General features: G+C 42.9%; 2 protein-coding genes across 3 annotated transcripts; one reads left to right on the forward strand and one right to left on the reverse strand.

Moving 5' to 3' along the window:
• Positions 1–223: 223 nt before the first annotated feature.
• On the reverse strand, positions 224–17,055 carry eif2ak1 (eukaryotic translation initiation factor 2-alpha kinase 1). 2 transcript variants are annotated; one of them, XM_015963577.3, is made up of 15 exons: positions 16,695–17,055; positions 12,866–13,033; positions 12,613–12,749; positions 10,999–11,039; positions 10,815–10,914; positions 10,636–10,716; positions 10,466–10,559; positions 9,877–9,925; positions 9,433–9,781; positions 9,198–9,306; positions 4,908–5,014; positions 1,373–1,487; positions 1,191–1,270; positions 768–1,001; positions 224–580 (listed from the first exon to the last, which is right to left on the reverse strand). In XM_015963577.3, exons 1-15 carry the CDS (start codon positions 16,858–16,860, stop codon positions 482–484), a joined length of 1,929 nt encoding a protein of 642 aa, XP_015819063.1. In that variant the 5' UTR covers positions 16,861–17,055; the 3' UTR covers positions 224–481. The 2 variants fall into 2 exon arrangements, with proteins under 2 accessions (XP_015819063.1, XP_015819064.1); XM_015963578.3 differs by lacking the exon at positions 16,695–17,055 and adding an exon at positions 13,183–13,363.
• A 398-nt stretch (positions 17,056–17,453) lies between these two features.
• Positions 17,454–23,844, forward strand: pms2 (PMS1 homolog 2, mismatch repair system component). Its single transcript, XM_015963576.3, has 15 exons — positions 17,454–17,596; positions 17,805–17,947; positions 18,206–18,292; positions 18,364–18,466; positions 18,540–18,723; positions 20,799–20,966; positions 21,066–21,163; positions 21,237–21,336; positions 21,409–21,493; positions 21,567–21,713; positions 21,786–22,587; positions 22,661–22,828; positions 22,915–23,015; positions 23,115–23,284; positions 23,485–23,844. The coding sequence occupies exons 1-15, from the start codon at positions 17,583–17,585 to the stop codon at positions 23,626–23,628; spliced, it is 2,514 nt and encodes an 837-aa protein (XP_015819062.1). The 5' UTR covers positions 17,454–17,582; the 3' UTR covers positions 23,629–23,844.
• The last annotated feature ends 127 nt before the right edge of the window (positions 23,845–23,971 follow it).

The following is a 23,971-nucleotide window of genomic DNA, read 5'->3' on the forward strand; positions in this document are numbered from 1 at the left end:
AACGTGTTTCAGGAAGATCCGTCGCCGGTGCTTAACTGTGACCTAATGTGCTTTATGTAGCCTACGAGTGACAGCAGCTTTGGAGCAGGAAGAGCGCAAAAATAAGAGCCTCTACACTTTTAAGAGTCCACGTAATACAAATCCAATGTCTTGTGTGGCCTGTAGCATTCAAAGCAGCGAGTAAAAGGTTCCTAGAGAGTAAAGGATGAACATGAATCACAGCATGTTTACAATAGTTTTTATGTTACATACACAAAAGATGAGCTGCACAAACACACTAACACAAAGGCTCAAACTGTCAGTTATTTTGTCACAAACTGCTTCTCTGAAATAACCAGTTGTATCTCAATTTAACTTTTAAGCACCAAGACGATGGGGCAAATTATAAAGTCGTCATGTTCAGATGTTCAGCATACACACACACTTCCAGCAGTGGCTGTTTGTTGGTTTTCAGGCACAGGTCTTGTCCAAATCAGAGAAACTAACTGACTTTTGATGTCTGAAGCCGACTGATCTGCAGCCTCAGCTGCGTGATCTCCTCCTCCTGCTCCTCAACCTTTTTCTGCAATCCACGAATTACCTGAAAAACACAAAAATACAACTTGTTGGTAATTATTATCAAAGGACATCAACCAGAAGTGATGAGGGCCCTTTTGGCTACACACAAAGTAGGGCTTAGATTTAACTGGATAAATAAAACATGTAAACATAGACTCTCCAATACTGTAAAACATAGATTAATCGACTAGCTATTCAGCCCAAAATACCATTTCTTTATTGCAGAAGAGTTCAGACTCTAGGAGCCGCCTGGCCGTGGGCCGAACACTAGGCTCTTTACTTGTCAGCTTCATGATGAACTTAGTCAGAACCGGCCATTTGTGGAAGAATAAATCTGGGATTTTCCCTTCTCTCAGGTCCTCGAGGGTCCGGACTCGCTCCATCTCAGTCCCAAAAGGCTGGAATAGCTCAAAGAGGAGAACTCCGATGCTGTACATATCTGACTGCAAGGGCAACATGATACTCTGTTTAATTAACATCATACATAACAGATGCAAGGAGGAATTTAAGTAAACAGCCTAATTCATGAAAGTGGTCAATCACAATATATAAAGTATTGTATCTAATTAGATAATTAGATAATTAGATAGACATTTTAATGGCTTCAATTGAAGCCATTAAAATGTGTTTACCTTAGAATCATAATGGGAGCCTTTCAGCTGCTCTGGTGCTGCATACACAAATGTACCAACACCTGAAGTATGAGCAGAATCTGCAGAATAAACAAGACATCAGGGAAAATGGTGCCACCTACTGGTGATTATGAAATCACTCATGGTTTAAAAATACAACAAGCCATGAGGGACAAGATTACCATCGCCACCAGAAGTGGTTATTTTGTGATCATCGAATATTATATCCCTACAGGCCAAACCAAAATCCCCAATCCGGACATGGCAGTCGTGACCATGAAGGAAGATGTTCCTTGGCTGCAGGGAAAAAAAATACAAGGACATTAGGACCAGTTTGGTGCGTCACTACAGCAAAAGCAGACATAAAAAGATAAAAGTTACGAACAACTTCATGAGAGCAAATCTAGCTTCGCATTCCTTCTGGTGATGAAACACCACTATGATGCAGATGCTGGATACAGCCTTGAAAAGAAACAGTATGAAGCATAAAAAATTGACCTTCTTATGAGCTAATCAGTCAGAATGTAAATGCTGCATTTTTACCCTTTAAAATGCATCATAAAAAGTATGCAAATAAGGAAAATGCTGCTCTAACGGAAAAGCCTGAGGAGTGACAGGCACCAGAGCAACAGTAAACAGTCCCCAGGAAGGCCCCGGATCTGCAGCCACCAGTTATCAGCGTGGACAGCAAGGCTGCACGTCAAAGTTAGACGAGGACATCTGAATGTGATCGAATCAGACTCAAAACAGAAGCAGTGGATCAAAACACCAAACAAGGAAGACGAAAAGACTGATAAGTGCTTGGATCATTAGTTCTCTGAGAAGCAACCCATTGGGATTAAAACCAGAAAAGTCTGATTTTACACAACTAATAAAAAAATAAACACAAAAAAGTCAGAGACCCAGCCATGTTGGAGGACTGCAGAAAACAGAAGCAACAGCGATAAAGCCATCCGCCCTTACAACAACCACTTATGGAGGAAAACATGAGAGCCATTCATGATATGTCAAGGAGTCACAGGGTCAGTTGTCTGATTGAGCCACAGCAGGGCGCATGTGTAGGAGCGATTTGGAAGGTAAATGCAAAAACCTTCTGGATTTTCGGTAAGAACTAAAAGTCTTAAAGAAAATAAATGTCAAACAAACCAAATAAATTAAACCCAATGTGCATCTGAAAACCTCCATATGCAGCTCTGTCCTCTTGTTGTAGGACTTTGCTGTTCCTCCTTTTCATGGTGCTGCTTCTTGCAGAAGAGCTGAGTGTGATGAGTTTGCTGTCAGCTGGAGCTGACGTGGAAATCAAGTATAAATGTGGAGTAAAACTGGTCAAAATATCACTAAAATGTTTTTATGAAAAGTTGTTTCAGCCAAAAATCAATAAATAATGAAATACCTCTCCCTGGGCTGCCACCTTACCGTGGTGGAGGGGTTTGTGTTTCAATGATCCTAGGAGCTAAGTTGTTTGAGGCTTTCTGCCTCTGGAAGGGTCACCCATGGCAAACAGGTCCTAGGTGAGGGATCATACAAAGAGCAGCCCGAAGACCTCTTATGATGAATTATATAAATGGAAACCGTGTTCCCTCACCCGGACGTGGGTCACCGGGGCCCCCCTCTGGAGCCAGGCCTGGAGGTAGGGCACGTTGGCGAGCACCTGGTGGCCGGGCTTTCACCCATGGAGCCCGGCTGGGCACAGCCCAAAGAGGAAACTTGAGTCCCCCTTCCCATGGGCTCACCACTCATGGGAGGGGCCAAAGGGGTCGGGTGCAGTGTGTGACAGGTGGTAGTCGAGGGCGGGGACCTTGGGTGTCTGATCCTCGGCTACAGAAGCTGGCTCTTGGCACATGGAATGTCACCTCTCTGGTGGGGAAGGAGCCTGAGTTGGTGTGTGAGGTTGAGAGGTTCCGACTAGATATAGTCGGACTCACCTCAACGCATGGCTCTGGCTCTGGAACCAGTTTCCTTGAGAGGGGTTGGACTTTCTACCACTCTGGAGTTGCTCCCACTGAGAGGCGCCGAGCAGGGGTGGTCATACTAGTTGCCCCCATCTTGGTGCCTGTACGTTGGGGTTTACCCCAGTGAATGAGAGGGTAGCCTCCCTCCGCCTACGTGTGGGGGGACGGGTTCTGACTGTGGTCTGTGTTTATGCACCAAACTACAGTTCAAACTACCCACCCTTTTTGGAGACCTTGGAGGGGTGGTGGAAAGCGCTCTTTCCGGTGACTCCCTTGTTCTGCTGGGGGACTTTAACGCTCACGTGGGCAACGACAGTGAGACCTGGAGAGGTGTGGTTGGGAGGAACGGCCCCCCGATCTGAATTCGAGTGTTTTGTTATTGGATTTCTATGCCAGTCATGGATTGTCCATAATGAACACCATGTTCAGACATAAAGGTGTCCATATGTGCTCTTGGCACCAGGATACCTTAGGCCGCAGCTCGATGATCGACTTTGTTGTTGTTTCATCTGACCTGCAGCAGCATGTCTTGGACACTCGGGTGAGGAGAGGGGCGGAGCTGTCAACTGACTACTAACGTATCGCGAGGGTCTGCTGGGAACATCTGGCAGAGTCTCCTGTCAGAAGGAGCTTCAATTCCCACCTCCGACAGAACTTCCAAAATGTTCCGGGGGAGGTGGGGGACATTGAGTCTGAATGGTCCCTGTTCCGTGCCTCCATTGTTGAGGCGGCCGACCGGAGCTGTGGTCGCAGGATTGTCGGTGCCTGTCGTGGTGGTAACCCCCTGACCCGCTGGTGGACACCGGCGGTTAGGGATGCTGTCAAGCTGAAGAAAGAGTCCTATCAGGTCTTTTTGGCCTGTGGGACTCCAGAGGCAGCTGACGGGTACCGGCAGTCCAAACAGAACGTGGCTCAGGAGGTCGCCAAGGCAAAAACCCGGGCATGGGAGGAGTTCGGTGATGACATCACTTCACGAAAGTGATGTCATCAAACCAGACACGGAGAAAAGGAGGGAAAATGGCTGTAAGTGCAGCGAACTTCCCACAGGAGGAAATAACCATCATAAATCTGGTCATGTGGTAAGTAGCAGCTACAGGGGAGAGGAGATTATGTGGTGACGTCACATATGAGACGTGCCGATTTCTGGTGTGTAGTCATGCTAATTACAAACTTTTACAAGCTAATAAATCTCAAAGTATGTAACTAGCATTGTCAAAACACCCATCATTACTTTTCATTTAAGTTGAAGTACAACATATGTGCGATCCAGGGCGTAAGGCAAAGCGGATCAGAAAATAGCGTTTTTAGCCCCGTTGACCTGCATTCATTTTGTCGTTCTTCCGGGGACCCATGAGCCAACCGGAAAGGGAGAAGACTTAGGCTCCCTATGCTGAAACCCGACAGAAGACCCTCCCCTCAAAATAAAAACTCTTCGGATCCAGACCATTCAAGTGAACGCCTTATTTGGCTTCAAAAACGGCGATTTTTGCCAAAAAGTGACAAGTTTGCAGGTATGTTAAACAAAGAAACCAAATAATCAATCTGATGCAGCAGCCAAGGACACTTAAAGATATGTGTAAGGGTGAGATTTACCTGAAATGTGTAAGTGGATGGAAAGAAGAACGGGGAATCTGTATGACTTTGTGTTTAATCAGTGGGACACTCAACACCTCTCTTTAGAGTTAGACGGTGAAAGGGTGGTTGGTAAATAACGAATCCCACATTTTAGGTACAAGAGGCAGTAAACCCCTGAATAAAATGTTACCTTCAGGTCTCTGTGCATGATTCCTCTTGAGTGAATGTACTCCACTCCCTCCAGTATGTTTTTCAGCAAGCTCAGAGTGTGTTCAGTATCGACAAGATCATATGGAGCTGAAAAGACAAAATAAAAGTCAAATATAAAACCATGTAGAACAGCGTGATGGCTACATTTATATCACGTCAACCATATATTACTGTGCATTACTACATTTGGGTATTCATTAAACAAAACATTTTAGGTTTAATGGTTAATAGGGTTAGGCTTATGACATGGAGCATTATACTGCTAGACGTAGCCATCAGAAGATGAGTACACTGTGGTCATAAAGGGAGGGACATGGTCAGCAACAACACTCAGGTAGGTTTGAACTGCAGCGGATAGGGATGTAAGAAAATACCGATAACACAATATATCGTGATATATTTCCCTGGAGTATTATACTGATATTCAAAAGCCGTGTATCTAATTTTTGGAAGAATTTACATGCAAACATTTGTGTATTTTCTTTTCTTTTTTCGCCCAATTCAAACGCTGGCCACTAGTGAGCAGCAGTGTGCAATGGGTTATGTTTTGTTCCACCACTGAAATGTAAATCCCTCTATATTGGTTCAGATATCGCTTGTTAAACATGTTACGTATCAGTTTGGACTGTTTATTGAATTTTCCTACTATTATTTCAGTCTAAAAAAATCACTAATATTGTCTGGCTGAATGTATCGTAATATATTGTGATATAGCGTATGGTCTCCCCTGTATCGTGATACATATTGTAATGCCAGAATTTCACAAATACACATGACTAGCAGCGGACCGTCTTGACCATATCCACATACCTAAATGCATTGAGCTGCCACCATGAGATTTGCTGATTAGTAATCTGTGTCGAGCAGTTGGACAGGTGTACCCAATAAAGTGGCCAGTGAGTGTATATGCGTCTGGTTAGTTGAACCGGAGCTCCCAGAGAAGACCGCTACGCAGCACAAGAAGACACAGAAATTATTTGGACGGCTGTTTTCTGTGACATAATGCTTGAGTTCCTTTTTGCTACAGATGATTTAGGACATGCAGTGATGTGTGTCAGGGAAGGGGCGGGAGTTATAGCCACCCTTGATGGAAGTGTTTAGTTTTTTGTAATTCATCTAAATGAAAATGACATTGTTAATATTTGTTTATTTTAAATAGGTTCATTTTTTTTTTTGTTATAGTTGTGATGCAGCTGGTGCTTTTATTTTGAAAGAACCAAATGACAGTTACTGAGATCCTTCACTCATATTTTCTTTGATGGCTGTAAGCATTCAAACATTAATATTCCTGTTTCTCTTTATTATGCTTTCAAGATCCTTTGGTCTGTTTTTTCGCCGAACATTTCCTCCCATAATATTTAACAATCTATGCAAATCAGGGCACTGAGCTCGTTCAGGAATAGCCGGCTACGACTTCGGCATTAATATCTTTAAAACATTTTAATATATTCAACTGTAAAAATGCCGTTTTTAGTGGTAGGAGCCTAACCATGAAGGCACGGTTGTCAACGCAACCAAGTGGCTGCGTGAGTTTTAGAGAGTATTTTCAGCTCCTGAAATCCCACACATGTAGTAAACCTCACTTTGGTCAGGTGAGGTTAAAAGTAGAGTAGATTGATTTAAAGACTGAATATACCAAGGGTTATTAAATATACAGTACTTAAATTAAAACTGTGATTAACGTTAAAAATGTAAAGATCATAAGAACAAATTCCACAAATTAGACTGATAACAGCATCAATAGCTTGGTTTCCACTACCGGAGCTTCAGGGTAGATTTGCAGGAACCTCTCGACATGCACGTGTCTCCACTCGACCGGGCCAGCTGAACGGACGTTTTCAGGAACCTTTTGAGTTTCTGTTCAGAGGTCTTCGAAGTGGCCCGGTGCAGTTTGTGGGTGCGAATGCCGCCAATTGTTTGTAACTCAGTCGGAAATTATGTTGTCGTGGGAAGTAAGAAATGCATACGGGGCGGAGAACCGGCATTTAGGAAAGCACGAGTTGCGTTCTGACGCAGCGGTCGGGATGTGCACATTCCTTACAAGGCCAAACTGTAAATAACTGGAGACAGGACAGCTGTAGGAGGACCGGGCCGTTGGTCATTTTCCCCCTCGCTGCATTTACCCTGAAATTCCGGAAAAGAAAACACACCTATTGACATTTTTCAATTAAACTATTAAAGTTGCATTGCTTTATTCTCAATTAGTGGACATGTTTTGAATCAGTCAAATGTCTGTCTCACGCTCACTGAGAGAATTAACATCCCTGTTAAAATAGCCACCTCAGACATGGCTCGCTGCAGCTTGAGTTTATGTTGCTTGTAAAACAGCTGATTTATTTATTTATTTATTTATTTTTGCGAGCAAGATCCACAGAGAAAGGTTTATGATTAGTTAGTTGGTGTAACGTGCTCATGCTGCACATGCACACACCATTCCCTTTCCTAGTGTCTGGAAGGATGGTCAGGAGTGCGGGCTGGGTGTTTTGCTAACCTTCAGGGAATATCGACGACGAAGTTTAACAGGAAGTAGCTAAGGGTCATCAGAAATGTCGATGTGTGCTTTTAGGAAAAAGGTCAAGAAGGGGGGAAGAAAAGTTGTTGGAAACAGCAACAAAATTGCTACGTTGGCAATAATTGTGGGAGGCGCGCTCGATTTGAAACTCGGAGCAGCGCGAGAATAACCCGCAAAGTAGGGCTGCTCGATTATGGCAAAAATAATAATCACGATTTTTGTGACTGAAATTGAGATCACGATTATTTAGGACGATTTTTCAATTTATGATGATTTTATTTGTTTTTATTCAGTCATAAAACTGCTCGGGGCACAATTAGGACAAAAATAAGAAACAAGATGATCACTAAAATAACTCCTGATTCCCAGTATAAAAAGACCAATATACTTATAGCTCATAGTTTGACCCAAGGGCTATAGACCTTGGTTTAACTCATTTAAGTCTAACCAGTACAGAACCAAATACCAATATCTTGCAGATACTGACAGCAAGAATTATACAGTGGCATTTATAACAAATAAATGCAAATAAATTGATGTTCACAAAATGTTGCATAACATTTATTGAGTCGTGTCAAGGTGCTGTAGGAGCACCGTGTCCTCAGAGAGGTTAGTTATTAGTTATCAGCGTGAGGAACTTATTTCTACCTTATTTATAAACTATTTATTTACAAGTTCATCAGTTAATGTAATAATTGTCCCAACCACAGCTGCACCCCCCACCCCCCAACCCGGTCTCACAGCAATCGGGCAAGCTGCACGTGTGTTTAGCACACTGCACGCGCACATTTAGCTGTTTTTAGCTGCTCAGGAGTCCGCAGGTGCGGTCCGAGAGCTGTCTTTAGCGACCGACACATCACTGCATCATTCCCTTTCCTAACGTTGTGAAGAACGGTCCGGAGCTCAGGCGGAGTGTTTAGCTAACCTGCAGGAAATGTCGACGACCGTTATCCAGAAAGTAGCTAAGGGTTACCAGAGATGTTTCTGAGATGTTCGCTAGGTACTTTTAGGATTAAAAAGTCAAGAAGGGGGTCTGAAAAGCTGCTAGAAATAGCGTCAAAGTCGCTAAGTTGGCAACACTGTGGAGGAGCGCTTCATTTGCAACTCAGGGCAGCGCAAGCGGGAGGAGCAAATAATCGGCTTGTTTTGTTTTTTATAATCGTTCAAAACTCAGATCGTAATCGTGATTAAAATTCGATTAATTGAGCAGCCCTACCGCAAAGGAGGAGCAAATATCAGCTGACTTTGTCTTTACAATCATTCAAAACCCAGATCGTCACTGAGATTAGAATTACAACTAATAGAGAAGCCCTGTGGTCTGCACTGGTAAAAGAAACACTACATTTGTATGTAAAAGGCATAAACCCAGTTTCTCACTGGGCTGCAGCTCCCGGTGGCAAAAGACAAACAATGATGTCCCCAAAGCGTCTCGTAATGGACGCAGAGTTCTGGAGTTCCTGTGTTAGTCGCAGAGCCTCAATCTGGCATTGCTAGAATTCAGAATATGTAACAAAAAATACAGTCGATGTGGGAGTCTGGAACTGTTCCCGAAGCCTTTTCAATTTAATGTCCACGAGTCACAGAAGACAAGAAATACAGGATAACGTTGGGCTAGATTAATGACCAAAAAAGGGCAACGTGGTGAAGAAATTGACACATAATTAGGAAACTTTGAAACTATTTGTCTGAAATGGCAATTTTTTTTTAAATTTGTCTCCACCAGCCACAGCCCAGTGAGATACTGACTAAAAGACTTACTCCCTGATATGTGGTTGTTTATTGGTCTAGCGTTCCTCTCAGAGATCCAGTCCTTTAGTGAGCGCTCACACAGCTGCATCTGGATATAAAGCATCAGGTGGAAATGTACCTGCACACAAAGAAAACCAATACATAAAACGTTCATCTCTTTTAAGCTTTACATGCTTAGTTCAAATAAAATCCTGCTTTATTTTTCTTGTTCCAGGCTGATCCCAGAGCGTCCTGCAGCATGTACCTCTTTAGAAGGCCTTCTTGTGCGTTTCCTGTCAGCCCACTGAGGACATTCCTTGTCGAGACAGGAGTTGTTGTTCAGTTCAATGCTGCTCCTGCTCGACCCCTCCTCCAACAACGGCGAAGCATCCCAGCCCATAGCCAGACACTTGGAGCCTCTTTTAGGCTCTCGCTGACCCAGGAACACACAAGGCACGTAGTTCTCAGGGATGCGACGCATGGTCCTAGGACACACCACGTGGCCATCTGATGGAGAGTCTTTGGCTTTTGAAACAGCATCTGCCCCTGGTTGACTTAAACTTTCAAACACTATAGAAGAGCTGCTACTGCTGTTTTCAGGGCTGTCTTTAAAACTGTAAAAGACAGAATAGCTAATGTCACACATTCCTGTAGAGCAAGTAAAAGCTCATTTAGGAGCAGCAGATGTCCTTTATGTCCAGCATCCTACCCGTCTTCTTGACCAGGAGATTTCAGAGCGGGAAGGTGTGACTCGGGGTCTGCAGCATAGAGATTTTATACAGAAGAGGGATTATTCTCCCTTTTGTCACCTCAGCTGAGCCAGCACGTTGCTAGCCTGGCCTGCTAGACTCCTCCTCTGTTTAATCCTGCACAGAGAAAGGGTCTGGGAACTCTCCTATTCAAATAACCCCACCCCGTGATAATTCTAACCGAGCCGATCAGCGCTGAGTAGCGTGTGTCACACACCATAACGCCGAGTTTGTCATAAACATGGCGACTGAAGCGGAGTTTGCCGCGGCTCTTTCCTCTGGTCTAAAACAACGTCTTTAAAACAAGTAGAAGCGCTAAAAGCCTTTCTTCTAAAGAAAGATGTTTGTGCTGTCACCAGATGCCATTTTTGACTACAGCTAAAAATCTATAGCGCCAAGTCGGCATTTCAGTCTTTTTTCTGATTGGTTATTTCTGAGCTGCCTAGCCCCGCCCCTCAGCCTGTGAGTTACCAGACTCTTTCTCTGTGCAGAATTAAACAGAGGACTAGTCTGGCAGGCCAGGCGAGTGCGTCACAGGGTAAGACTTACATGCTGCCGGCTGAACATGCTCCATCCATGCGGTGTGATAACCCACAACGTTTACATGCTGCAAGCTGGATAGGACTTTGACTTCTCTGAGGACCTAGAGCCAACAGAATAAAGGCATTAAATATGACGAGTCTTTCATTTATCTAAGTAACAAAAGCCAGACAGCAGACCTTCATGCAGTCTTCCTTTGAGACTTTTTTAATGAGAATTTTCTTCACAGCGTAAAATTGTCCATCTAGTTTGTTCATAACCTGCAGAGTCAGCACAGATATTATCAGAACGATGTCGACTGAATTCAGCTCTTCTGGTGGAGTTTAAAAAAGAAACGTTTGAATGGAACATAAAATACCTTAAAAACATTCCCATATGATCCTTTCCCAAGCCTGCAGAGCTCCTCAAACTCACTCAGATATCGTGATGTTTGTGCTTGGAACAGTCCCTCCTTGGACCTGTGGGGACGCACAACCGTTTCTGATAAACTCCTCCAAAGTTACTGCAAGCAGGACGACATTAAAACTCCAACAAGGATTTACCTGACAGCAGGATTGTGTGTGTTTGTACTAAAATGTTGCCCCTGCAAAAGGAAATAATCAGACAGTGAACACTGTGCAACATAAAAACACAAACAATCTTTCTGTGTTATTAATTTCTACCTACACATTATGTGACTGCACATTAGGGCCACTCACACAAGAGTAGACTTTTTTTGTTGTCCTTTCTGTTGTGAAATGGAGTCAAAATGTCAAGAAAATGTTTAAATAAATAAATAAATGTTTTCCAATGCTATTTCTGTGATAAATTTTAATAATGAGTAAAATCAATAACTAGGACAAAAAAAAGGAAAATTTAAACTAGCACTGAAGCACAGACTTTCAAAACCTTACTCTAACATCTTTTAGCTCAAATGTCTCTTAAACCTAGAGCCGTATGTAAATAACACCACATTCATGTGTGTGTGTGTGTGTGTACTTGTTTTTATATGCTTCAGTGGACAAATTTAAACTTTTAACCTGTAGTGTGTGAACATTCCCACACTGGGGACATCTGGCTGGTCCACAAAATGACAAAATAGCCTTAAACATGGTTTTAGATAGATCCAAGATTAAGATTAGGAATAGAACAGCATTAGTTATGGTTCGGGTTAGACACAGGAGCCCCAAAAATGAATGGAAGTCAATGGAGGGTCCACATAAGGATACAGAGACTAGTGTGTGTGTGTGTGTGTGTGTGTGTGTGTGTGTGTGTGTGTGTGTGTGTGTGTGTGTGTGTGTGTGTGTGTGTGTGTGTGTGTGTGTGTGTGTGTGTGTGTGTGTGTGTGTGTGTGTGTGTGTGTGTGTGTGTGTGTGTGTGTGTGTGTAGCTGTTTTTACAGGACCATGCCGTTTGCAAAACAAGATTTGCCGCGGCTCCCTGGGGAGGATAAAGGTCGTTTATAAGATCAGACCGTGGCGGTAATGTGGCGCAATCGTGGCAATTTTATAAAAGATTAGGTGATGGCGGCATAAAGTGGGTATGGGGGCGGTCTCTGCGCTGTCGCAGACTTCCGTTTATCTTGGACATAACTTGCTTTTTATTGCGATTGAAGCCGTGATCGTTACTTTATTTTAACAAGCAGCTCCTAAAGGTGTCTGTCCCCATCGGTCCCTGTGCAGTCTCTGGTGATCTGAGCTTCAGCTCAGAGAGGCTCATGGAGCGCTGCGGTGCTCCAGTTTCACGCAAGTTTATAGACATATCGTTGTGGTAATATTACGCCGATTTGCCGGCATGGCGTGTCATATAAAAGCACCGTGTGTGTGTGTGTGTGTGTGTGTGTGTGTGTGTGTGTGTGTGTGTGTGTGTGTGTGTGTGTGTGTGTGTGTGTGTGTGTGTGAGACTCTTATTATGAAAGACTGTTCTGTAAATCCTACATATGATCGTCTTCTGCCTGATTGGTCACAACAATAACAACAAAGACAACAACAATAATCATAAAATAAAAATAATAATAATAATAATAATAAATATCTTTTTAATCTCTTTCTTGACATTTAGAGATAAATCTCAAAATTAAGACCCAAAATAAGATATTCCTCCAGAATTATTTTTTATTCCGAGCCCTGATAATCTGTCGTATCCAACAGCGAGCGTGTAGAGAAGTGAGGTGTGTACCTGTGGATACAGTGAGGAGCTAGCAGCATTCAGCAGCTCAGTGAAGGCCCAGTTGTGTTGGAGCCTGACGGTGCTGAATTCATCACTTATGGCCAAAGGTGAAAGCAGGTTCATGGCTGCTAAACGCTGGCCTATGACTGTCGGGAGAGCAGGGAAATCATGTATGATTGGGACATAACATCACAGTTTTCTCAGCATGCTGTGGAGACAGTGATCAACATATTTACAAGGTGTGATCTAACGGCGTAAATACCTTTGAAGAGCATGCGTGAGCGTGCGGGGTTGCTCTCGTAGACGCAGCACAGGTGCTCGAGCAGTGACCCGAGGAGAAGGTGGTTAGGGATCGCAGAGGCAAACTCTTGGATAGATGAGTAATGTCTACCAGCCATCAGCACCTCGCCGCTATTTTCTGTATCAGAGGCTGAAAATACAAAAGGGACAAAATACAGCTACATCCATGTAATCAAATCTAACATAAAGACACCAAAACACACATTATTGTTACCTATATGGTAATAATATAGCATAGCATAAGTTCATTTTAAGTTTGACGTAGACAGTACAGCTTACCTTCTTCGATAAATTTAGCCATCATTTCAACTATGTTTTTCTCTAATAGGTCCATATTTGTATCCATAATGACCTTTCTGATGCAATACTCCGAACTATTCTAATGATTATTCCCTCCGACTGCAACACATTAAATAAGCTCATCTTGTTTATACACAGGGGGGTGTGCACAGAAGAAGCTCTTATCTGCTGCATCCAGTGGAGACCAAGCCCCTCCCCGTCACCTACTGCACATATGAGTGAGAAATAGAAATGTTAAAAAGCCTAATTTTCTAGTCCAGTGGTTTCACATCCTCTTTCTTTAAAGTGTGTGTGACATTTAGGACATGCTTGGACCCTAGGGATGCTAGGAAATATTGATATGGCAATATATCGTGATACATTTCCCTGCAATATTATATCGATATTCAAAAGTCGTGTATCTAATTTTTGAAAGAATTTACATTAAGAGATGGCCAATATATCAGAATCCATATCGGTATCAGCCGATGTTAGTCATTTTTTTAACATATCGGTATCAGTTCGATAAATAAAGCCAAGCTGATATTAACAACAGATATTTTTTCCATCTCGTCTCCATTTGTTTGCCTGTTTCAGAGGGTGAGGGGGGTGATGTGTAATTGTTTATTCATGTGAACAGTTAATGTAATCATCTCAGAACCATAAACGTGTGTGGTGTGTGTACATAATAACTTAAAGTCAGCTTTAATAATTTAATTCTATACAAAATCTGCTGATTTTAAAAGCATTAATGTCAGTATATCGGTATTGAGCAAATATCGGTTATCGGCCACAACAGTGAGATTAATATCGGATATCAGTATCGGCCCCAAAATTTTACATCTGTGCATCAGTAATTTACATGCAAACATTTGTGTATTTTCTTTTTCTTTTGATGCAATTAAATCACCGACCGCTAGTTGGCAGCAGTGTGCAATGGGTTTTGTTTCTGCCATTGAAATATAAATACTTCTATTATGGTTAAGATACCTCATGCTAAACATGTTAAGTATCCGCTTATTTACTGAATTTTCCTATAATAAACTCAGTCTACAAAAATCACTAATAACGTCTGACTGAATGTATCGCGATACATCGTGATATATTGTAACGTCTCCACGGTATCGTGATACATATCACATCACCATAATTTAACCAATACACATCGCTATTTGGTCGCAAAATGATATTATGAGTCAGAATGTATCTTATTTGCTGCTTTTGATGATGCCCTGAAGTTAAAAGAAGTAACGTTCTGGGGTTTGCTTCTGGATAAATGTTGGAATATTTTACCTCCGTTAATGAAGGCCTCAGTTACCAGAAATAACACACATCTGAAAACTGTTTTTATCTCCAGAATTTCACAACAGTTCACAAACTGACAACGTTTTTTTTTTATGTGGTTAATTAAAGGGGCATTATGGAAGTTTGACAGCCAAAACATGTATAGAAATAATACATTTCTTCTTCATACATTCTCCTGCAATGCGCTGGTCCTGTAGAATGAGCCCTGGCATTTTTACTGTGATTGCCTGTTTTTCTGTAAAATCACAGAAAAAGAGAGCTGCTCGGGTCGAGCAGGCTGCTTCATGCGTGTTCACGCTCAGGCATCGCCCGTAGCATTTGCTTTCAGTAGCTTTAGCAGCAGAGAGAGGTAGTGCCAACTCAGCGACTTTGTCGCTGTTCCTAACGCCTAGTGATGAACCTAGCTACATTTCTGAGGACCCTTAGCTACTTTCTGTAGAACTTTCTTCTAGATATTTCCTGCAAATTAGCAACAAAATAGCCATTTTTGCTCCGAACCGTTCTTTGAACGTTGTTTCAGTAGTTATCAACGATATAAATGTTACAGATACAAGAGATGTCACTGGCGGTTTAGCTCACCTAGTAAGACATCGGACTGATGAACTGACGACCCGGGTTTGAGTCTGGATGTGACCATACTTTTTTTATTTAGAGTTTCATTTTTACATTAATGGTATATTTTTTACAGTAAGATGCCCACATTTTTATTTGAGAATCGCCGAACGGCATTGAATTCACAGATAAAAAAGATGTGGGTTCAACTTTCAATTTGGAACAATTTTTCAAGCAAGGGAAGGGAATGATCTGAGCATGCAGGAGGACAGACCCATTATAAACCTTTGTCGGCTGTGCTGAAGAGAAAGGTACAGAACCAAATTATTTAATTAATTAGCTGCACGTTCTCCTTTCCTCTGTCCTCTGGGCCACACACACACACACACACACACAGGACTGTCTCAGCTGTTATTTTCGTTAAGGAGTGTGCACGTACAGCATGCGCGCCTCGTGCACGAGCCTACTATTGAAGCTGCCGTTATGCTTTTGGCTTGAGGGGGCAATCGTGAGCATAAAAATTCTAAACTCCGTAAAGTCCCTTTAAGATGAGATATAAGCAAATTCATGGCAGAATTAAGACCTGGAAGCATCAGAAAAATAACTACATTTTGCTTCAGCATAGGGCTGGGCAATAAATCGAACATTTTTTCGTTAGCAAAATTTCTGACTCTCATCAAGATCATTTTCCCACGTCAATAAATTTGATAATAAAAAAAATGAAAAGATGTGTGTAGGTTGGCAACATCCATGTCCTTTTAAGAAGCTGTACCACCTTGAGTTACGTAAAAATGTGACTCAACGTAATGTATGTGACAGCCCCATCTAGTGGACAACTTTTGTTTTTGCGCACACCTGCAGTTGAAATGAAATCCTCATATCCTGATGTTGATTTTAGGCCATATTGTCCAGCCCTACTTCAGCATGGGGGAACTGATCATTCGATCTTAACAGAATTGGACTCATGAGGCTATTTTAATATATTTTAGGAAAAAATCCACAGCAGTTAAAACAGTAATAATTTATTAAGTTTAGACAGAAAAATGTCTAAAAAAATATTTTCCATTTGATCAAAACATAGAACACAAAAATAAAGGATATAACTATTAAATAAAAATATTAATTTATCTTAACATAATTTCAAGAAACTCCATAAGATCTCTTGTGTGCATACACAAATCAGATCTGCCGAAAATGTGTTAGTATCCAAAGTTCAGGTTCTTTGCAAACCTATAATCTTTGAAAAGAATGAAAATAAACATGGTAATGGAAAAAAGGCACAAACAGCAAAGTTTTTAAAGAAAGTATTAATTCTGAGCAAAACTGTTACAAATTATTATTCTTACACTAAATGACTCGGGTTGTTCAGTTTGTCAAAGACGGACTACTAACAGAAAGAACAAAAATAAAAATAAACCACACCCCAACAAAACATTAACATAGCAGACTGAACTATCATTTATTGTTTATTTACTTCAAATGATCTCGATGTTCCCTAGCTGCATTTTTAAGTCTCGCGAGATCTGAAAACATTGCATCAAGTAACGTTTTGGAAATGTTATATACGTGACCAGAAATATGAGATAAAGACCACCAAATGCTCAATGAAACTACAATATTTTCTGTGTTAAAGCAAAAGAAGAAAAGCAGCTCACTGTCAAACTGAACTTCTTCGTCCTCTTCGCTTGCTAAGTTTAGCAAGCTACTCTCCAATTCCCGTCTCCTGACGGTAGTGAGGTTGCGCCGGATTAACATGTTGCTGCTGTTGCCAGAACATTCCTCCGAGAGTACCACACGGTTGTCCGACGCCGAATAGAACATTTTGAAAAAGAAATAAATACTTGGTAATATATTTAAACGATTTTTACTAAGAACAGATTCCTGACAGCTACCCCATGTCTGTCGTAAACCGACTCGGAATGCTGGGCAAACATTAGCTTTAAATAAGGAACTTCACGCGACCATTTGGGTAAAGTCCCCATGCTTCGCGTCAGCGGTCGGCCATGATCATGAGCTACCGGTTCTCAGGGACCGTCTGTAATGTACGACACAGTTAAAAAGAAAAAGTAACATGTATTGCTTTCAAAACCAATCCAAAATATCAAACAATTCATAAGTTGTATTCTAATTAAATAAGCACATACACTAAAAAGTTTAGCTTTAATGAGAACCATTATATTTATCTTTTCGTTGTATTACAATGTAAGGAAATTGCACACGGTTCCTTATCTGGTGCGTCAGGTGATGACGTTTATGTTACCAATAACGTGGTTTATTTTAACGCTTTCTCTTCCTCTATTTTTGCCGCGTTTGAGATTTCATTCCTTGCTCATTTTTAAAGACGCCTCCTTTTTCATAATTAATTTCAGTTGCGCAATTCATGCGCAACCTTAGTGCCCGCGAGCAGAGTGCGCACACCGGGCGGGCGGGACATGTCTTCGCTGCTGTGAGAAGCGGGAGTCGGTGTGTAAATAAACTGTTTAGAGAGGGGTGAATATGTAGCTGCCTGGTTAGTGGCTATAGATACTGGAACACCTTTGAAGATGTCTGATGTTTGGTGAGCTAGCTCCTTTTTTCTTGATTTAACTTGCCCTAATTCTGTCATGTGTGCTTGCAGCAAGGAATATGCAATAACTTTGACATGAACTCTCTATGGTCGTGTCATGACGTAGTGCTAATCCAAAGCATGTTCAGAAAACATCTAGTAAACAAATGATGGTTTAGTATTTTTACCAGTGACCTCATGAAAATGGCTTTCTTCTCAGCACTTCTGAGCCTGCTGGAGCCATCAAGGCTATCGACAAGCACTCTGTGCACCAGATCTGCTCAGGACAAGTGGTCCTGAGTTTGGCCACTGCTGTGAAAGAGCTGGTGGAGAACAGCATTGATGCTGGAGCCACCAACATAGGTGAGCAAAGTGATCTGCTAAGTAGTCTGGTCAGTTAATTTATCTTCAGTCTTTTATAAAAACATGAGCTGGGATGTTTGCATTTTGCTCTAGAAACCAGAACATTGTTAGCATCATGCAGGCATCGTGGTTTAGGTTTTCAGAAAGAGGAGGAAAGTGATGTTGCTTTGGAAGGTGTAAATGTGTACATTTAAAAAAATAACACTGCATATAATGGCTTTTCATTCCCGATTAATGTCCCGTTTGTACATTTTTCAGAAGTCAAACTGAAGGAGTGTGGTGTGGAACAAGTAGAAGTGTCAGACAACGGTAAAGGTGTTGAAGAGGCTAACTTTGAAGGACTCAGTAAGTGTCTGCTCTCATCTGTATATTTCCTTCCCTCTGTTTGTGTTACATGGTTCCTCTCTTTTCCACAGCACTCAAGCATCACACATCAAAACTGAGAGACTTCTCCGATCTAATCCACGTGGAAACGTTTGGCTTCCGAGGTGAAGCCCTCAGCTCTTTGTGTGCCCTAAGGTAAGTGTTTCTTCTGTGCATTAGTCTGGGCTATTTGTAGACTCAACAGATCAACATCTGTGTCTGATTGCAGTGACCTGAGTGTCATCACATGCCACGAGTCAAGCCAGGTAGGCACCAAGCTTGCGTTTGACCACAAAGGCCACTTGGTACAGCAGTCTCCTCATCCCAGGCTGCAAGGCACCACAGTCACCCTACAGCAGCTCTTCTACACCCTGCCTGTTAGACACAAGGAGTTCCAACGCAACATCAAGAAGGTCAGATATGTCAGGATCTGTTTGACCTTTTTTAACTTTTTGTTTGATGAATAAACAAATTAAATCTGCCTGTGTGTGCCAGCTGCTCATGAAGATTAAATCAGACAATGTAGTCTCTTTATCAGCAGGAGCAAAAGAATTTGCTCTGCAGGTCAGTCTAGCCACGCTCCATTTGTAGCCTTAGAAGGTCTACCATTAGCTCTGTGGCTACTTTTAGGCTGGACCAGTCTCAGCATTCTATTTGACGACACATTGGGCGGGATTTGCACCACAGTTGCGGTGGAGAAAAACTACAAAAATGGCGTCAACTCAGGAATGGCACTCGTTTGAAGAGGCATTGGTATCGGCTTTGGACAATTTAGACTCGGGTCTTTGAGATATTAACGCATCTATTCTTCTTCAGCGGGTGTATGGCGGACCTCCCCATAGACTGGTTTCCGTAGCAATGAATACATGATGTGTTTTTTTTCCCTAATTGGTTCTAGAGCAGTCCAATTGTGCACGGAGACAGTTTGAAAGACAACCGTAGATTCTGCTCCATGATCAAGCTCCTGTCTATGAGTCGTAGCCAGACTAAAACCATATTGAGCAAAAGTTTTAGGCAAGTTTAAATGAAAGCTGTAAAAAAAAAGAATGCTTTCAGAAATGTAAATAATGATTATTCTTTTATCCATCTATCCATCCATTCTCTTCCGCTTATCTGAGGTTGGGTCAGCAGCCCAAGCAGAGAGGCTCAGACTTCCCTCTCCCCAGCCACTTGGGCCACTTCTAAGGTGTTCCCTGGCCAGGTGAGAGACATAGTCCTTCCAGTGTGTCCTGGGTCTTCCTTTGGGTCTCCTCCCAGTTGGACGTGCCCCGAAAACCTCACCAGGAAGGTATCCAGAAGGCATCCTAACCAGATGTCCAAGCCACCTCAACTGGCTCCTCTCGATGTGGAAGAGCATCAGGTCTACTCCAAGCCCCTCCTGGATGACCAAGCTTCTCACCCTATCTCTAAGGGAGAGCCCAGCCACTCTGCAGAGAAAAACTCGTTTTGGCTGCTTGTATCCACGATTGAGGATGCACAGATACCGATACCAATGCAGTCGCTTGAAAGTGGCTTCACTGTAACTTGTCATTTCTGTTCACCTAATATTTTAGTTTTGTGATGATTTCTATTCATATGTTTTACTTTTTATCTACCTCACAGTCTTTTCCTGTTGAAAGCAGAGAAGAAAGGAGAACCTGTATTCTAATTCATAGTAGTACTTTTTTGTGTGGTAGAAGTATCGGTAATCAGTATCAGTAAGTATTCAGATCCAAGTATCGGTATCGTTTCGGTTTGGGAAAAAGTGGTATCCTTGCAACCCTATCCACGATCTCATTCTTTGGGTCACTACCCAAAGCTCGTGACCATAAGTGAGGGTAGAAACCCAGATCGACCGTTAAATCGGGACTTCGCCTTCCAGCTCAGCTCTCTCTTCACCACAACGGATCGGTACCACGCCCGCATCACTGCAGACACAGCACAAATCCGCCTATCGTTCTCACGCGCCATCTTTGTTCATTATTTATCAATTTACAAAATGAAAAGCGACTGACCCCAAACATCCATCCAAAGTCACTTAAATCCATACGAGTCTTCCTTGTTTCGCTAAGACTCAGGTGGTGTGCCCAGCACTGATAGACAAAGGTACGTGGTTTTCGGTGTGTGGGGTGCTAAACATTTGCCGGTGGGAGATACTCCAGAAGAATCACATCTGGCTTCCTATTGGCTGAGGGACCTTTGGCAGGACCATCTCACTTCAATTCAAGAGTGCAGGAAAAATTCACAAGATCAGGTTTTAGGAGTGCAGAGGGAAGGAGCTGAAACTCCAGGGAGGAAGTTTTTTTTTTATGGATTTAAGTGCAAAAGAGTCCGTTTGAGAGCAAGTGAAACACATTTGAATGCAAAAAAGGCATTTTTGAGTGTAAGCAGAGTGTTTTGACAGAGAGCAGGACAAGATCTGAACATGAAAACAACACTTCAAATCAACCAGTCACGCTCTTGCAGGATGTTAATCCCAATAATGACACCCAGCTGCTCTGTGTTCCAGGAGTATGCCAAAATGCTGCATGTGCTGCAGGCCTACTGTATCATCTCTACAGGAGTACGACTCACCTGCTCCAACCAAAACGGGCAGGGGAAGAGGAGCACCGTCCTCAGTACCAGTGGCAGCCAGAGCTTCAGAGACAACATCGGAGCCATTTTTGGACCAAAACAGGTTCTTTGTGGTTTCAGTCTTGAATGTGAATACCACCATTGAGGCTGAAACACATTAAAAGGTTTCCATAATCATGTCATGATCTTCTGGGTCCTGCAGCTTCAGAGCCTCATACCCTTTCAGCAAGTGTCTCCTACAGAGAATATTTTGGAGGAATACGGGCTTAAGGACGCAGATTTGCCCAAACAGCTGTTTCTGTCAGTAGTACTCAATCCTTAAGCTGGCTTTAAGTTGCTGGTTGCCTAAAACAAACAAAGCGTGTCTTTGCAGAATCTCAGGGTTTGTGTCCAGAGGCGACCACGGCGTTGGCCGGAGTGCCACAGACAGGCAGTTCTTTTTCATCAACGGCCGACCGTGTGACCCCCCGAAGGTAATTCATGTAGACGCTGGTTTATTAAAGCGTAGTGGTTTCCTCCTGACTCCTCTTTTCCCTCCCCTGCAGGTCACCAAGCTGGTGAATGAAGTTTACCACACGTACAACAAGCAGCAGTATCCATTTGTAGCCTTGAACATAGCCGTTGCCTCGGGTGAGAGAAGAGCATTTCTTGGAAGTTCTTGTTTGCTCTCTACCATGTCAGTGTTTCTTGGTTCTGTGTTCAGGGTGTGTGGATGTGAACGTAACTCCAGACAAACGACAGATCTTCCTGCAGGAGGAGAAACTTTTGCTGGCTGTTCTTAAAACTTCTCTCATCACGATGTATGAAGCTGGAGTCAATAAGCTCAGCCTGAATGTTCAACCTGCAGCCAGTAAGAATATATCCTCACTCTGTTGTCTTGTTCTTCTCCTTTTAATTCTTGTTTTGACTCTTTGGCCTTTAGTTTCCTCATCTGCACCTGAAGACATTTTCAAGTCTGACAAAAGCAGAGCAGTTCCTGAAGAGAACGCCCAAACAGTGGGTCTGAGCCCAAAGTCACCCATCAACCTGGCTGCCCTCAAAGCTGCGTTCTCTAATCACACCAGCTCTGGGAACAAGGCGAGTAAGGAGAAGGCTCCCAGCGGTGGTACGACCCAGAAAACGTTGCAGAGTTTTTTTAAGGACTCTGTTAAACCCGCATCTATCCAAAGTATGAAACCTCTTTCGAAACCAGCAGGAGATACAAACAAATGCCCCCCAGTGGGTAGGTCGGTGCTGGACGGGTTCAGGGACAGAGGGACGTCCTGTGGTGAGAAAGACTGTTCTGTGTCTAGTTGTGACCTTGCAACATCAAGACCAGAGTATGAACCAGTTACTGATGGTGTAAGTGAAAATGACGGATCAACATGCGACAGTCTGTCTGTTCCTGAAGATCCAGAATCGTATTCGTCCAAAGAGGACTCCATAATCAGCCCTGAAGCCAAGCGGTCCAGGGCAGAGACTCAGCATTTCACTGCAGAACAAAGATCAGACATGTTCTCACGCTGCTTTGATGCTTTGTCGTCCACGGTGGACTCCCCAGTCTCCCTACAGAGGAGGACGGTCTGCTTGCAGTTCTCCCTGCAGGAGCTGGCAGCGAGCATGAGGAGGCTGCAGGACCAGCAGAAGCAGAGAGCCGACGAGGAGTTGCAGTACAGACGCTTCAGGGCCAAGATCAGCCCCGGGGAGAATCAGAGCGCAGAGGACGAGCTCCGGAAAGAGATCAGGTGAGTTCACGTCCAGAGCAAACTGGCCGGTTCAGTCTGGGAGTCTGACTTTCAAAGTGTCTCATCCTCTCAGGAAAGACATGTTTAAAGAAATGGAGATCATCGGTCAGTTTAACCTGGGCTTCATCATCGCCAGGCTAGAGTCGGATATCTTCATCATCGACCAGCACGCCACAGATGAGAAGTACAACTTTGAGATGCTGCAGCAGCACACTGCGCTCCAGGGACAGAAGCTTATTGCGTAGGAATCTAGATCTGCTCATAAAAGCACACGTGGTTGTGTGTAACGCTGCTCTGATGGGATGTTTGTGTTGTTGATGTTTCCAGTCCACAGAAGCTCCATCTTACTGCTGTCAGTGAGAATGTGCTCATAGAAAATATCGAGATTTTCCAAAAGAACGGCTTTGAGTTCCTGATTGATGAAGACGGTATGATGCTTGAATTACTGTTGAGTACCAGACGCTAAGCAGGAGCTTCTTTATTACAGAAGAGCTGTTCCTCATGCTGGTTTGTGTCTGTCGCTGCAGCTCAGGTGATGGAGAGAGTTAAATTGGTCTCGTTGCCCACCAGTAAGAACTGGACCTTTGGCCCAGCTGACATCGAAGAGCTGATCTTCATGTTGAGCGACAGCCCGGGGGTCATGTGCCGCCCATCTAGAGTCCGGCAGATGTTTGCCTCCAGAGCTTGTCGAAAATCTGTGAGTTTATATCAAAATAATCTCATTTTAAATTATTGTTGCACTTAATGTCAAGATATTCCAAAGAGTCAGTCATCGAGGTGTGTGTGATCACCCGGTAGCTTTAGTGTTTAGCCAGTTTCTCATTAGTGTTCGGTTAGAAAGCCACTCAAACTGCGTTAGTGACGTTTCTTTATTGATGATTTTTTTTTTACGTTCAGGTGATGATTGGCACCGCTCTGAGTGTTGGTGAGATGAAGAAGCTCGTGGTTCACATGGGGGAGATCGAGCATCCGTGGAACTGTCCTCACGGCAGACCCACTATGAGACACCTGGCTAACCTGGACATCATCTCACCAGACTGAAGCTGCTACAGAATCGAACATTTCCCTGGCTGGACATGTACAGCGTGTGCCTTCACTTTAGTTCACTTCTGTCACATTCAGAGAACATTTTATTATTCTTACATGTTCTGAACTCACTGATTTTGTTTTAATGTCAGTTTTGATCATTTGGACGCAGAATTTTTAGAACCATGCAATTTTTGTTCTGATTTCTAATAAATGTGACCCACAAAATCAGTGTGGTTCGAATTAATCTGAGACAGAAAAATTGCAGAATTTTGTAACACATTTAGAAAATATCGGATGTTATGAAAAATAATGTTTTATTTCTTTAAGAGCACTAGCAAGTAGGATTTATTTCCCA

Source organism: Nothobranchius furzeri, chromosome 16, assembly GCF_043380555.1.
Source record: "Nothobranchius furzeri strain GRZ-AD chromosome 16, NfurGRZ-RIMD1, whole genome shotgun sequence".
In the NCBI taxonomy this organism is placed as follows: domain Eukaryota; kingdom Metazoa; phylum Chordata; class Actinopteri; order Cyprinodontiformes; family Nothobranchiidae; genus Nothobranchius; species Nothobranchius furzeri.